We start from the raw sequence: 16,405 nt of genomic DNA on the forward strand, positions 1-16,405 counted from the left end.
GAAAAGAAACTGTTCAATATCTCCCCCATTTCTCTAGGCTCCACACACAGTTTTCCACTCTGATTTTCTAAGGGACCAATTTTGTCTCTAGCTTTCCTCTTACCATTAACATATTTGTAGAACTCTTTTGGATTAGTTTTCACCCTGCTTGCCATAGTTTTCTCGTACCTTCTTTTAGCTTTCCTAATTCCTCTCTTAAGATTCCTCTTACATTCAATGTATCTTTCAAACATCTCCTTAACTCCATGCTTCTTTATATCTAATGTACGCCTCCCTTTTTCTTCGAACCAAGTTTCCAATATAATAAGCATATAGCCATATCAATTCCATTATACGTGATGGTTTTATAAAAATACCGAAAAAATAATAGAAAATAAAAACTCCTCCCCCCAAATAATAATCCCAATAAGGAGAGAAAAGAAATAAAAATACAATTAGTTCTATCTATTCCTATATTTTGGAGGAGTGGTCTAACATGTGTGTTGACTGTGTTACAAAGTTAATTAATGGACGATATAGTTTGGTTAATTATAACTTTTTGGATCATTTGTATTTAACTCTTGAAAAGTTGAAAAAAATATGGATTTAGTTCATCAGATTTGTGTTTTCGGTATGGAGAACGGATAGGTACTTTCTTACATTCAGCATGGGAATGTACAAAAGTCAGACCTTTTTGGAGAAAAATTATTAAGTTTTTGTGAGATTTATTTTAGATAGATCTACAAATTGACCCATGGGTATATTTATTGGGTTATGTGAATACATTAATGGCAGCTTTGTGACTGGATAAATCTCAAATTGCATTTATACGTTTAGGGCTGGCAGAATCTAGAAAATGTATAGCTATCATCTGGAAAAATGATGTTAAATTGAGTAAACAAAGATGGCATCATGAAATACAACTGTATTTATTTGAAAAATATAACATAATTTGTAGAATAATAATTTTTTTTGTTAAAATGTGGAGTTTGTATTTGGATGTTAAGTAAATGTTTTTTTAAATGTAAAAGGATGACACACCACACATGTTAAAACCCAATATAATTTTTTTAAGCTCCAAAGTGGGGTGGGTTGTTGAGGGTGAGTTAGGTGAGAGGGGGTATTTTTGGTTGAGTATTTTGGATATGTTTATTTTGTGAAATTCTTAAATAAAATTTAAAAAAAAACAATTAGTAGGAAAAGAGAAAAAAAGCAGACCTGGTTGTCAAGGGATCACGATTCTAACCTTATTCAGTTTTATTTATTTCTTCCAAGGAGTTTCCTGAGATTTAGAGAAAGTCATTTATAAATGTATACCTGTAATATGGGCACCAACTTTTCCAAAAGGTACCCTATTTATTTCTTGTATGTGATGTATGAACGTCCAAACCTGAATGAGTCGATTTCCATGTCACTATACAGCTGTTTCCACTGGGAGAGCCACCCCCAACTCCCTCCGGATTCGGCCTGGTTCTTTTCTCAGCACACCACCACCAGCCAGGCCCGTTCATGGGGCCCAGGGGGGCTCCTACCTCACACACGGGTACTTCGAGATAAAGATGTCACCCAGTGGAGCAGGACATTATAAAGCCATCTGCTGAGCCGAAGTCGCTCGGCAACATCTCCTCCTTTCCACCCACTAGGTGTAGAAAGGGCAGCGGCTGCACTGGACGAGGTAGGGAAGAGCCGGACTCACCATAGCAACCGGTCCCTGATGGTCACGTGGTCACATGCCTGCCCACCCCTCGTTTTCCCGTTTGCTCCGGTAATATGGGCCGATGGAGGTGCTACCGCAGTAGCTAGGGGACTTAGATCTTCGGCTCCGAGATGATCCGCAGATACAGTCGGAGGCCGGTCTGTAACACATTGGAAATGTGAGTGGAGGAGGAAGGGAGTGGGGAGGGGATTAGGGTGTTGGAGAGGAGAGGTAAGGGGTGGGGGTGGGGGGTGTTACTGGGGCCATCCTCAGGGCCACTACTACGCCACAGGCCTGTGAATGGCGGCGACACAAGAGGGCTTTGCAGCTCGCAGATTGTTCAGCACTTTGCAGTTTCTAAAACATGCTTGGAAACTGAACAGGTCGCGCAGTCCCCATCGGAAGTAAAGGGGAACTCGGGCCCTTCGTCTCGAGTCCTTATTTAAATATTTCCTAAGCCCTGTGATTGCATCACCTCTCTGGTGGTGATTTCCAGGATCAGCGAGACTTTCCTCCCACAAGCCCAGATCTATTTGTTTTTGCCATTCTACTATAGTAAAAAGATTTCCCAAAATATGCCATTCATAGTCTTATATGAGGTCACCACTTTGCTTCCTTGATTGCAGGAAAAACTAGCTTCATGACTGCCTCGAATTATAATTTTTCAATTTTCCTTTTTAAGTGGAAGAGATTAGTCCAATTAGATAACCAACAATGAATATTCTCTCTCCCCCCCCCCCTTATTTAAATTCCTGGGATTTTCAGTTTTTGACTAGGGTCGTTGACCTCACCAGCATTTGTGTTTTTTTTGTATTTGTATAATTTATATAACTTCATTCTCAGTTGTATTGAGGTGGGTGTCAGGGGATAGGGAGGGGATACATAAGTGTCGAAGGAATGTTCATTGTTGTCTGAATTGATGTCTTTGAAAATCAAAAATAAAGTATTAGAATATGAGGTGAAGTTTTCATAAGGGAATTTCCATTTTAAAAATAATCTCTGGTAAGACCACACTTGAGTATTGTGTTCAGTCTGGTCACTTCATTACAGGAAGGATGTGGAAGTTATAGAGAGGGTGCAGAGGAGATTTACCAGGACGTTGGCTGGATTGGGAAATATGTCAGATGAGCCAAGATTAAAGTGGGATGAGAGGAAACTTAATACAGGTCTCCAGGATTATGAGAGGCATAGATTATGTAGACAGCCAGCACCTGTTTCCCAGGGCAGGGGTAGCAAACACCAGAAAACATCTGTACAAAATAAAAGGAGGAAGGTTTAGGGGAGACATTAGGGGTAAGTTTTTTTTTTAACACAGAGTTGTGGGTGCCTGGATTGCAATGGTGGAGGCTGGAACAATAGGGGCATTGTAAGAGACTCTTAAATAGAGGGTTTTATGAGGTAGGGAGAATTTAGTTTTTTTAGGTAGGAATATATAGGTTGCCACAATATCAAGGGCCAAAGGGCCTGGACTGTGCTACAGTGTTGGATGTTGTAATCCCATTAATTATTGAGAAAGTTGGAACAGCCACAAGAGTCATCGAGTCTCACACTGCTTGCCCATGCCATGCAAAAATATCCCACCCACACTGATCCCTCCTATCTGGCTTTGGACTACTCAATCCACATATTTGTTAAAACATTTATTAATGTTGCAATAATAACTTCTCCAGCTGCTTGTTCCAGGTACCCACCACTTAGTATAATTAAAATGTTGCCCCTCAGGTACCTATCAAATCTCTCACACCTCTACACCCTCAAACATAAGTCTTCTAATTCTTGATTTCCCTACTCTGGCCAGAAGACCGCATTCACCTGATGTGATTGAGTTCTCATTATTCTCAGGTGGGAGGGTGAGCACCCAGATGTCATGATCCATGTAAGGACCAATGATGTGGGTAGGAAGGGTGAGGAGGTCCTGCAAAGAGAGTTAGGTGAAAAGTTGAAGGACAGGATCTCCATGTTGCAATCTTAGGAGTGCTACCTGTGCCCAGGTGCTGGTGAAGCTAGAAATAGGAAGTTAATGCAGCTAAATATGTGGCTAATCAGATGGTGCAGGAGTAAGGGCTTCATGTTTCTGGACAATTGGCTCTGTTCCGGGAAGCTAGGATCTGTTCTGAAGAGACGGTTTGCAACTGAACTAGAGGGGGACGAGCATCTTTATGGGTAGGTTTGCTAGTACTTTTCCGGAGGGTTTAAACTAGATTGGCAATGGGATGGGAACCAGAGTGTTAGAGCAAGTAGTGAGGTGGAGAAGGATAAAGGTCATGCGAGGACTGTGTGTATAGAGAGAAATCAAAAGTTTGTACATGATACAAATGTTTTCAGGTGTAATTATTTTAATGCAAGGAGTATTGTTAGAAAGACAGGGGATCTTAAGGCATGGATTGGCACATGGGATAATGACATTATTGCTATTAGTGAGAAGGTTGGAGGAGGGACAGGACTGGCAGCTCAATGTTCTGGGGTTCCATTGTTTCAGAGGTGATAGAGGGGGAGGAGTGGCATTGCTAGTCAGGAAAAATATTACAGCTGTGCTTAGCCAGGACAGCTCAGAAGGCTAGTCCACAGAGGCCATTTGGTTGGAGCTGAAGAACAGGAAAGGTGTGACCAGACTGAAAGAATTGTATTATAGACTGCTCAATAGTCAGAGAATTGAAGGAGCAGATCTGTAAAGAGATAGCAGACTGATGGATCGAAAATTGTGATAGGAGATTTTAAATTTTCGCATATTGACGGATCTCCCATTCTGAAAAAGAGCTGGATGGCTTGGAGTTTGACATAGGTGTTCAGGAAAGTTTTCTAAATCAGTATATAGAGGTACCAACAAGGGAGGAGGCAATACTTGATTTCCTGTTCGGGAACCAAACAGGTCAGGTGACAGAAGTATGTGTGAGTGAATATTTTGGGTCCAGTGACCATAATGTCATTAGTTTCAAGTTAACTATGCTGCTGAAGACCTAACTGCGTTGGGTGGATCACGTCTCCAGAATGGAGGACCATCACCTTCCCAAGATCGTGTTCTATGGCGAGCTCTCCACTGGCCACCGAGACAGAGGTGCACCAAAGAAGAGGTACAAGGTCTGCTTAAAGAAATCTCTTGGTGCCTGCCACATTGACCACTGCCAGTGGGCTGATATCGCCTCCAACCGTGCATCTTGGCGCCTCACAGTTCGGCGGGCAGCAACCTCCTTTGAAGAAGACTGCAGAGCCCACCTCACTGACAAAAGGCAAAGGAGGAAAAACCCAACACCCAACCCCAAGCAACCAATTTTCCCTTGCAACCGTGCCTGCCTGTCCCGCATCGGACTTGTCAGTCACCAACGAGCCTGCAACAGACGTGGACATACCCCTCCATAAGTCTTCGTCCGCGAAGCCAAGCCAAAGAATAAGGACGGGTCTGCTCCTCGAGTTGAGATTCTAAATTGGAGAAAGGCCAATTATATGGAAGTGAGAAAGGATCTAGGAAGAGTGGATTGGGATGTTGTTTTCTGGCAAGGATGTGTTCAGTAAGTGGAAGGCCTTCAAGGGTGAAATTTTGAGAGTGCAGATTTTGCATGTTCCTGTCAGGATTAAAGGCAAAGTTAACAGGCAGCGGGAACCTTGATTTTCAAAGGATATTGGCAATCTGGTTAAGAAGAAGAGAGAGGTGTATAGGCAACAAGGGGGCAAATGAGACACTAGAAGAATATAGAAAATGTAAGAGAATACTTAAGAGGAAATCAGGAAGGCAAAAAAAAAGACATGAGATTGCTTTGGCAGATAATGTGAAGGTTAACCCAAAGGTTAAGAGTAAAAGGATAGTAAAGGGCATAATAGGTCAACTAGAAGATCAGAGTGGTGGTCTATGTGTGGAGCCTCACGAGATGGGGGGAGGGGGGGGGAATAAACAATTTTTTTTGCATCAGGAAGCTGGCATAGTATGCAAGGAAGGAAACGAAACAGGCATTCGTGGCATGGAACATATAGAGATTAAAGAGGAAGTTCTTGCTGCCTTACAAGCGAATAAAGGTAGATAAATCCCCTGGGCCTGACATGATATTCCCTCAGACCTTCAGGGAGACTGCTGTAGAAATTGCAGAGGCCCTGGCTGATAGATTTAAAATGTCTTTAGCCGTGGGTGTGGTGTCGAAGGATTGGAAAGTAGTTCATGTTGTTCTGTTGTTTAAAAAAAGGCTCCAAATGTAAACCAGGAAATTACAGGCTGGTGAGCCTGACGTCAGAGGTGGGTAAATTATTGGAGGGTGTTTTGAGAGATTGGATACGCAAGTATTTGGACAGCCAAGGAATAGTCAGCATGGCTTTGTGCATGGTAGGTCTGTAACCAATCTTATAGAGTTTTTCGAGGAGGTTAGGATGAAGGAAAGGCTGTGGATGTGGTCTGCATGGACTTTGACTAGATCCCACATGGGAGGTTAATTCAGAATGTTCAGACACTTGGTCTTCAAGGAAAGGTTGTAAACTGGATTTGAAATTGGGTGAATGGGAGAAGACAGAGAGTGGTAGTGGATGATTGCTATTCAGACTGCAGGCCTGTGATTAGTGGTGGGGCTCGTTGTTTGTTATCCATGATATGCATGATAATGTGGTAAATTGGATCAGCAGGTTTACTGATGACACTAAGATTGTGGTTGCTATGGACAATGAGGAAGACTTTCATAGCTTGCAGAGAATCTGGACCAACTGGAAGAATGAGTCAGAAAATGGCAGATGTCTGAGGTGTCATTTTGGATGGACAAACCAAGGTCGGACATACCTGGTAAATGATAGGGCACTGAGGAGTCCAGAGGAACAAAGGGATCTGGGAATACAGAAACATAATTCCCTCAAAGTGGTGTTGCAAGTAGAGAGGGTTGAAAAGAAAGCTTTTGGCATCATGGCCTTCATAAATCAAAGTATTGAGGTTGTATAAGACATTGATGACACCAAATGTGGAACATTGTATGCAGTTCTGGTCACGAAATGACAGGAAAGATCTCAATAAGATTGAGAGAGTGCAGAGAAGATTTACTAGGATGTAGCTGGGTCTTCATGAGTTGAGTTACAGGGAAAGATCAAATAGGTTTGTACTTTATTCCTTAGAGCAAAGAGGAATGAGGGGAAATTTTATCAAGGTATACAAAATTGTGAGGGGTATAGACAAAGTAAATGCAAGAAGGCTCTTTCCACGGATTAGGAGGGATATATACATGGGTTTAGGGTGAAAGGGGAGAGGTTTTGGGGGAATATTAGGGGGAACTTCACTCAGAGAGTGGTGGTAAATGCAGGCTCACTCTTAAGAATAAATTGGATTGATACATGGATGGGAGAGGACTGGAGGGTTATGGAATGGGTGCAGGTCAGTGGGACAAGCGGAATGATGTTTTGGCACAGACTAGAAGGGTCTGTTTTCTGTGCTGTAGTGTTCTATGTTCCTCTCATGATTTTGTGCACCTTTACATCACCCCTCCTCCTACGTTCTAAGGATAAAGCCCCAGCCTTCTCAACCTCTCCCTATAGCTCAGAACCCCAAGTCCTGGCACCATCCTTGTAACTCTTCTCTCCACCCCTTCACTTGACTGTCTTTTTTGTAGCACAGTGACAAACCTGAACAAAATATTCCAATGTTACCTCATCTACATCTGACACAACTGCAACATGACCTCCCAATGTCTATACTCAGTAATCTGACAGATGAAGGTTTTGTGGATTGTGTTGAAGGCCTTGTAGGTTACTATGGGATATAGACAGGATGCAGTTAAGCAGAGACATGGCAGATAGAGTTCAATCTGGAAAAGTGTTAAGTTATACATAGAACAGCACAATGTTGTTCTGACCTATATAAACCTATTCCACATCATTCTAAGCCTCCCCTCTCTCACAGCCCATAACCCTCCATTTTTCTAACATCCATGTGGCTACCTAAGAGTCATTTAAGTAGCCCTATTGTACCAGCCTGCATCACCATTCCCCACAATGCAATCCAGGCACCCATTACTCTGTAATAAAAAAAAAACCTTCCTCCAACATCTCTCTAAAACTTTCCTCTATTTACCTGAAATAGATGTGCCATTGACACCCTGGGATGCTGGCTCAACACCTATCTATGCCTCTCATAATCTTCTACACCTCAATTAAGTTGCCTCTTGTCTCATTCTAAAGAGAAAATCCCTTGCTACTCAACCTTTCCTCAAGACATGTTCTCCAATCCAGAAAAGTGTCTTAGTTCATTTCTCTCTCTATAACTTCCACTTTTAGATGTTCAGACCCCATTATGAAGGAAACCAAACCATCTTTGGGATTTCCTAATGCCTAACCAACATGGGCAAATTGGTAGGCTGGAATGGGAGATTTTGAGAACACATGTGGTCCATGGGAAATATTTTGTTCAAGTTCAAATTTATAGTCATGTTATCCAGGTACAATAAGAAGGGATCTTCTATGAGGAGTCTAGAAAGTCAACTTAAACATATGTGCAGCCATGCAAAGAGGGCACAATTACACAGCATAGTACAAAAATGCTTCATTGCAAGAGCAGCATGAGAGTGCTTTTGTGGGTACACTCTGATGGCTGCAGGGAAAAAAAACCGTCTTTGAGCCTGATTGTACATAATGGGAGGAGGAAGAAGAGGATGTCTGGGGTGAAAGAGGTCCTTCAGTAACTTCCTTTCTAACACAGTGGGAGGTGCAGATAGAAGGCAGAATGACTACTTAGTAGTATGCAAAAAAAATATACACAGCGTAAACAATAAAGATCTGTAAACATAACAAATGTAAATAAACCAACTAACTGTGCAATAGAGAAATTTTTTTTAATCAATAAAGTGCAGAAATAAGAGTCCTTAAATGAGCCTGTAATTCAGTTTGTTGAGGAGACTGGTGGTGGAGGGGTAGCTGCTGTTTCCGAACCTGGGGATGCGAGTCTTGTGGCACTTGTACCTCTTTCCTGGTGGCAGCAGTGATAACAGAGGATATGCTGGATAGTGTGGAACCTTGATGATTGCTGCTGCTCTTCCATTCCACTGTTCCTTGTAGATGTAGATGTTCTCGATAGTGGGGAGGGTTTTGCCTGTGATATCCTGGGCTGTTTGCCGCAACCTAGGGGTATGGGGGGGTCGCCATACCAGACTATGATGCTGCTGGTCAGCACACTTTCCATCACATACCTGTACAAATTTGCCAGGTTTTCTAGTGTCATACCAAACCTCTTCAAACTCCTGAGGAAGTAGAGCCATTGATGTGCTTTCTTCATGATCCATTTAGTGTGTTGGGTCCACGTAAGATCCTCGATCCTCCGAGATAGTGACTCCAAAGATTCTAAATTTGCTCACCCTCTCCACCTCTGATCCCCCAGTGATCACTGGATTGTATACCTCTGGCTTTCTCTTCCCAAAATCAATAATCAGCTCCTTAGTTTTGGTGCAAGTTTGTTGTTGCTGCACCATTCAGATGCATTTTCAATCTCCTTCCTGTTTGCTGGTTTGGAGATCCTGTCAAAGTTAACAGAAGGAGGGCTTTTTCCTGTGGTGTGATGAAGGGTGAGAACTGACCTAATAGAGGTATACAAGATAATGAATGGCATAGATTGGGTGGATAGGGTCGACAATAGCAAATACCAGAGGATATCTGTTTAAGGTCAGTGAAGAAAAGTTTAGGGGAGGTGTCAGGGTAAGTTTTTCTACTTGGACTGGTGATGGTGGTAGTTGTGCAGGTTCGTACAAAAGGGACATTGGAAAGATTCTTAGACAGACACCTAAATGCAAGTTATGGATGTGAGGTGGGTAATCATTAGATTGCTGTGGAGTAGGTTTACATAGATCGGTACAACGTGGGCCGAAGGACCTGACCTCTGCTGGAATATTTTATGTCTGTAATACAATTCTGTGTACAAATTGACTTTTATTTTCACAGACATGATCTGTTGCAATCTAGCGTTGACAGCCAAACTCCAGCTTCCTCTCCAATCACCAGCACTGATGTTGCAGATTCCATCTCTAATGGGTATGAGCTTCATTTGTTTCAGTCCTATTGTGTTATCCTGCTTTTATTTGTACATGTTAAAAAAGTGTGTCTGAAGCAACCTAAGAGACTGCTTTCTATTTTGCTTGTGAAGGACTATATTTGTTATTATCCAAAGTTGGATTTTAGTCTTTGGTGAGGGAACATAATTCAGCTATGGTGTAGTAAAATTGTAGTTAGCAACCTCAATACCCTTATAGAAGGGAGAAATCCAGCATTGCTTTTGATTGTAGTTATGTACAATGATCAGACAATAAATTTATTTTTTTTTTTAGACACACAGCACCGTGACAGGCCATTTAAACCCATAAAACTGTGCAGTCCAATTTACACCAAATTAGCCCAGTACAGTGGGAGGAAACCAGAATCCCCGGGGAAAACCCATGTAGACACGGGGAGAATGTACAAACTCCTTACAGACAGCGCAGGATTCAAACCTCGGTCCCAATAGCTGGTGCTATAAAGGCATTGTGCTAAATGCTAGGTTGATCATGCTGGTCTAAAGAAGCTGTGTTCGCTGTAAAGATGATGTGAAAAACTGTCAATCCTTGCTATTGGCTCCCATACAAACATTGGTGTCAGTCTGAGCACTTTTTCACTGCTGCCGATGACACATTGGACTCACATTTCACTTTTTACAGCTGAACAGAAAACAATGAAAAAAACTGCAGAAGTAGATGATAAATCTGTGCAGACAATCCCATTACGGTCTCAGAGCAGTCATGAATTAGTGTAGCAAGGGTTGATTAATGAGCCCGACAGCTGTTGGAAACCTAGAAGCCTAGAAACAAGAAGCCTGCAAATATTAGAGAACTGGAACAATATGTATGAGAAGAACTCAACAGGTCATGCAGCATCCATGGAAAGCAATTGGCAGTTGGTGTTTATGTTTTGTGTATTGAACTGAGAGGTGCTGGCCTTCAGGCTTTTGTACTTCCTGACTAAAGGTAGCAGTGGGAAGAGGTTGTAACCAGGTTGATGTTGGCTACCTTCTCCTCCGACCCAGCCTCTCCCACAAATTCAAACCCAAGTCCCAGTGATATCTTGATGAATCTTTCCAGCACCATTTCTAATTTAATGCCATCCTTCCTATAGAACTTCACCCAATATGTCAGGTGTGGTCTCACCAACCCCTTGCACTGCTGCATCATTATGCCCCACTTTGGTACTCAACATCATGACCAATGAAGGCAAGTGTGACAAAATCTTTCTTCATCACCTTTTCCATCTGAGTTGCCACTTCCACTCTTTGGTCTCTCTCTAGAACATAGAACACTATTACACAGTACAGGCCTTTCAGCCCTGATGTTGTGCTAAAGTATTTTTCTTCCATCCATGTACCTGTCTCTTAAATGCCCCTAATGTTTCAGCTTGCACCATCATCCCTGGCAAGGCATCCACAACTCTCTGTGTAAAAAGAAAAGAGAAAAAAAAACACACACAACAACAAACTTACCCCTGATGTCTCCCCTAAACTTTCCTCCCTTCACTTTGTCCTCTGTTGTTTGCTATTCCTATCCTGGGAAATAGGGGCTGTCCACCCTATCAATGCCTCTCATTAAGTCTCTCATCCTTCTATGGTCTGGAGAAAAGTATCACCTCTGCTAAACTTGCCTCATAAGACTTATTTTCCAATCCAGGTAACATCCTGGTAAATCTCCTCTGCACCCTCTCCGTAGCTTCCACAACCTTTCTATAATGAGTTGACGAGAACTGAACTCAATACTCTAAGTGTGGTCTCCCCATAAGTTTGTAGAGTTGCAACGTGACCTCTCTACTCTTGAACTCAATCTCCCATTAATGAAGCCCAGCATCTCGTGTGTCTTAATTATCCTATCAACCTGTGCGGCGACCTTGAAGGATGTATGGATTTGGATCCGAAGGTCCCTCTGTTCATCCACACTCTTAAGTAACCAACATTAGCCCTGTATAAAATCACAAAATTCTGTAGACACCGTAAAAACAAAATGCTGGAGAAGGTCAGCAGGTCAGTGTCCTTTATGTAGCAACAGCAATGAGAAAATGCCAGCAAGTGTCTGAACACTTTTGCTGACATTTTCTCCTAGTTTGATGAAGGGGTCAAGCCAGAAACATCGTTTATGTATCTCTGCCTTGGCTACATAAAGGACACGTTTTGACCTGCTGAGCTTCTCCAGCATTTTGTGTTTTTACAACCATTAACCCTGTACTCATCCTTTTGGTTTAAACTTCCAAAATGCATTACTTATCCGGATTGAACTCCATCTGACACTTCTCCACCAAACTGCATCCTATCTCTATCCTCTTCTAACCTTTGTCAACCTTCAGCTCCATCCACAACTCCTCCAACCTTCGTATCATCCACAAACTTACTGACTCATCCTTCCACCTCTTCATCCAGATCATGTATAAAAATCAAAGAGCTGGGATCCCAGAACAGATTCTTGCAGAACTCCACCAGTCACTGACCTCCAGGCAGAATACTTTCCTTCCACTACTACTCTCTGCTTTCTACCTGCAAACCTTTTTTTCATCCATATAGCCAATCTTCCTTGGATTCCATTCCTTATAACTTTCTGAATAAGTCTCTCATGGGGGACTTTGTCAAATGCCTTACTAAAATCCATATAGACCACATCCACCACTCGACCATTTCTTTTGTTACCTCCTCAAAAAACTGAATTAAACTCTTGAGGCATGCCCTTCCCTTCACAAAGCCATGCTGACTATCCTTGAATAGACTGGACTTCTCCAAATGTTCATAGATCTAATCTTTAAAGAATCCTCTCCATTAGTTTACACACCTCTGACTTAAGACTCAGGTCTATAATTCCCAGAATTCTTCCTATTACCTTTTTAAACGAGGGGTCTACATTTGCCATTCTCCCATCCTCCAGCACCTCCCCTGCAACCAAAGAGGACTCGAGGATCATAGCTACTGCCCCAGTAATCTCTTCCCTCACTTTCTGCAGCCACCAGGGGTAATATCGTGTCCGGCCACGGGGACTATCTATCTTGATGGGTTTTTTTTTTGAAAATTTTATTTATAGTTTTACAGACATATTAGTCTGGTGTTGTAGGAGAACAATCCTCCCCTTTTACAGATCATTGTTTGCCAAGTCCTCCCTTTTTCTTTCCCCACCCCCATCCTTCACCCTCTCTCCCCTTCAACCCAGGAAAAAGCATAAAAATTAATTATTAAAATTAACAATACAGATTCATGAAGGAAGAAAAAAAGGGTGGGGAGGGGCGGGGAGCCAACAGGGCTTCCAAATTGTCTCGTATTTTTCAGTATTTCAGGGCTTGTGTGATCCTGTTATCCCTATTGAGAAAGGCTAATCACACCTGTGTTTCAACATGTATGGCTGCCACACTTCAACGAATGTGTCTTACCTCCCTCTCAAGTTGTAATTAATTTTCTCCCGGGGAACACAGCTCTGCATCTCTGTGTTCCATCTTGCTGTGCTTAGCTGAGAGTCAGATTTCCGGGTAACTATTATGTATTTTCCAGCTACTGCCAAGACGACCTTCACAAATTGAATATGATGTTTAGACAGTCTTGGATTTGTGTCCATAACATCCCCCATCAGGAACAAAGCTGGGTCCTGCGGATACTCCGCCCGTGATTTTTTTTCCAAAATGTCCCCTAATTCTACTCAGCAGGAATCTCACCTTGGCACAAAAGTTCCCATCTCTACGCCACATCTAAAGCACAAATCTGAGGTTTCTGGTTTGACCTTATGCAATTTTTGCAGAATAACCATTATGGCGGCCCGCAATTGCAGAGACCGGGCCAGCACATCGTGCAGCAGCAGACACAGACAGAGATCGCTAAAGCGATTCCCAGGTCAACGAACCGGCGGGGGTAGAAGCTGGGGCAGCATCAGACCAACAGGCCTAAAATGGCATTGGTCAAGCTGCCCAGCTAACTCAGCAAAAACAGGCTGGGGAAGAAAGGCATTCTTATGCATGGACGTTCCCGCCTGCTATTGTTATTCGTATGGCTGACTCAGTCAATCAGCAAAAATGGCGGGTACTTGAACAGTATAAAAGCAGCCTTTCCAGCCCTAATAAAGTGAGTTTAACCTGCCACATTGTGTGTGTGCGTTACTTTGTAGCGGTCGGCTACAATTGGTGACCCTAACGTGATAGAAGGAATCTAAACCTAGCAATGGAGAATGAAGCAGCAGTCAGCGCAGTCGGCCTGAACCTCCCAACCTTCTGGACAGTTCGACCAGGCGTGTGGTTCAACCAGGCGGAAGCTCAGTTCTAGATTCGGGCCATCATAGCAGAGACCACCCGGTACTACCATGTGGTCAGCGCCTTGGATCCGCAGACTTCAGACAGAGTGGCCAACTTTATCCACAGGCCACCATCGGAAGGCACTTACATTGCCTTCAAAGACGTTCAGACTCTCGCAGCTAGAGCGAGGAGACGTTTGCTCCACCTGAATGCGCTTGGAGACAGATCCCCAACGGCACTCATCAACGAGATGCTGGCCCTCCTGGAAGATGAACAGCCCGGCATCATATTCGAGCAGGCGTTCCTGGAACAGATTCCTGAAGACGTCCAACTGCTCCTGTCGGATGCGGATTTCACCCTCCCCTGGAAAGTTGCAGCATGGGCAGACATTCTGTGAAAACAGAAACAGAAGTGCTCGGCTACTGTGGGGTTCGTAAAGAAGTCCTGCAATCAGTCCCAAGCAAGGAACAGCAGATGAGAGGCAGGAGCGAGTCCAATGACAGACGGTGCTTCTACCACCGGAGATGGGGCACCGAGGCCCGCCAATGCCAGTCCCCCTGTGAATTCAAGGGAAATGACAAGGCCAGCTGTCACTGATGGCCACGACGGCTGCCACCAAGTGAGCTTCCTGTACATCTGGGAATGCCTGTCCGGCAGGCGCTTCCTGGTTGATACAGGAGCAGAGGTCATCATGATACCCCCAACAGGGTTGGACACTGGGCGCAGGCGAGCGGGACCCATGTTGAGGGCTTTCAACAACAGCAGTATACGGACCTATGGCACTCGTAGGGCCAAGCTGCAGTTCGGAGGCGGTCACCTCTCATGGGAGTTCACACTGGCCGCAGTGGAACAACCACTTCTCAGAGCGGATTTCCTGTGAGCCCACAGCCTCCTCGTGGACCTTAAGGGTAAGCGACTCGTCCACACCAAGGCCTACCAGACCATCGCACTGAGGGGCACTAGGTTTCTGGCAATGCACCTGGACTCATCTCAGAAGATGAGTTCTCCAAGGTGGTAGCGGGATTCCCGGCAATCCTTTCACAGTGGAGATGCCTCGACATGACGTCAGACATCACATCTTGACCAAGGGCTCATCTCTCCACACAAGGGCGAGATGACTTCCCTGGGAGAAGCTCCGACTGTCCAAGGAAGAATTCTGCAAGCTCGAGGAATTGGGTGTCGTTTGACGGTCGATAGCCCATGGGCCTTGCCCCTGCACATGGTGCCTAAAGCAACTGGGGGCTGGAGACCATGTGGTGACTATCACCGGCTCAACGAGGCCACGGCAAGCCTGCACGGGGCAACAATATTCTCAAAAGTGGACCTCATGTGAGGATATCACCAGATTGCGGTACATCCTGATGGCGTCCCTAAGATGGCTATCATCATTTGGGCTGTTCAAGTTTCTGAGGATGCCATTCGGGTTCAAAAATGCGGCACAGACATTCCAGTGACTGATGGACACAGTGGGCTGAGACCTGGGCGGCACTTTCTTCTACCTCTACGATATCCTTGTGGCAAGTAGAACCTGACAGGAACACCTTCAGCACCTCCGAAATCTCTGTTGTCGTCTGCAGGAGTTCGGCCTCACCATCAACCTGGCCAAATGCCAGTTTGGCCTGAACACCATCGACTTTCTGGGCCAAAGGCTTACCAAGGACAGGGGCCATGCCACTACCCGACAAGGTAGAGGCCATCCACAGCTTCCCGAAGCCCAGTACAACCAAAGGTCTGCAGGATTTTGTGGGGATGATAAACTTTTACCGCAGGTTTATTCCAGCAGCTGCTCGAATGATGTGCCCTCTGTTCATCCTGATGTCCAGCAAGGAGAAGGACCTGACCTGGGACGACAAATCCCCACGTGTGTTTGTGGAAACCAAAGAAGCCCTGGCCAAAGCTGCACTCATGACCCACCCTAGACCAAATGAACCCACGGCTCTCACAGTCGATGCCTCAGGTACAGTGATTGGTGGAGTCCTGGAGCAACAGAGTTGGTTCCCATTAGCTTTCTTCAGCAAACATTTGTAGCCTTCTGAACTAAAGTACAGTGCTTTCGATAGAGAGCTGCTGGCACTATACTTAGCCATCCGCCACTTCCGGTACTTTCTTGAGGGAAGGGCTTTCACAGACCACAAATTGCCCTGGCTAAAATCTCCGAACCCTGGTCAGCCCGCCAACAGAGACATTTGTCTTGAATCTCGGAGTACAGCACCGGGTGTACTTTATTAAAAGGCCTACTTGTATTGTCTGCTGATTGTCTTTTCTGCACAAACCCCATTTGATCTGGTTTTACTAATTTTGGTAGATACCAAGCCAATCTATTATAATCTGTATTCAAAAATGAGATTGGTCTATAAGAGGATGGCTTTATCCTTTTTAGGAATTACCGTAATTATTGCCATCGATTAAAAAAGACTCTGGGAGGGTATGGGATTCAGCTGCCTGTTCCACCACATCCAAAACTAGTGGCATTAACAGGTCCTTGAATTCTAAATAAAATTCAGGAGGGAACCC

General features: G+C 44.1%; 1 protein-coding gene across 3 annotated transcripts in view; it reads left to right on the plus strand.

Annotated features, from left to right (window-relative positions):
• Positions 1-1,443: 1,443 nt before the first annotated feature.
• LOC138736403 (protein FAM149B1-like) overlaps positions 1,444-16,405 on the plus strand; it is an 82,573-nt gene continuing 67,611 nt past the window's right edge. Inside the window, exons 1-2 of one of the 3 annotated variants that reach the window (XR_011340268.1) lie at positions 1,444-1,853; positions 9,563-9,652. Coding sequence is in view for 2 of the 3 variants with exons in the window: in XM_069885880.1 (XP_069741981.1) it covers positions 1,807-1,853; positions 9,563-9,652 (137 nt within the window). In the remaining variant the exon portion in view is untranslated. The remainder of the gene's footprint in view (positions 1,854-9,562; positions 9,653-16,405) is intronic. The other 2 variants (XM_069885880.1, XM_069885879.1) reach the window with 2 other exon arrangements.

This window comes from Narcine bancroftii, chromosome 6 (genome assembly GCF_036971445.1).
Source record: "Narcine bancroftii isolate sNarBan1 chromosome 6, sNarBan1.hap1, whole genome shotgun sequence".
Classification (NCBI taxonomy): Eukaryota; Metazoa; Chordata; class Chondrichthyes; order Torpediniformes; family Narcinidae; genus Narcine; species Narcine bancroftii.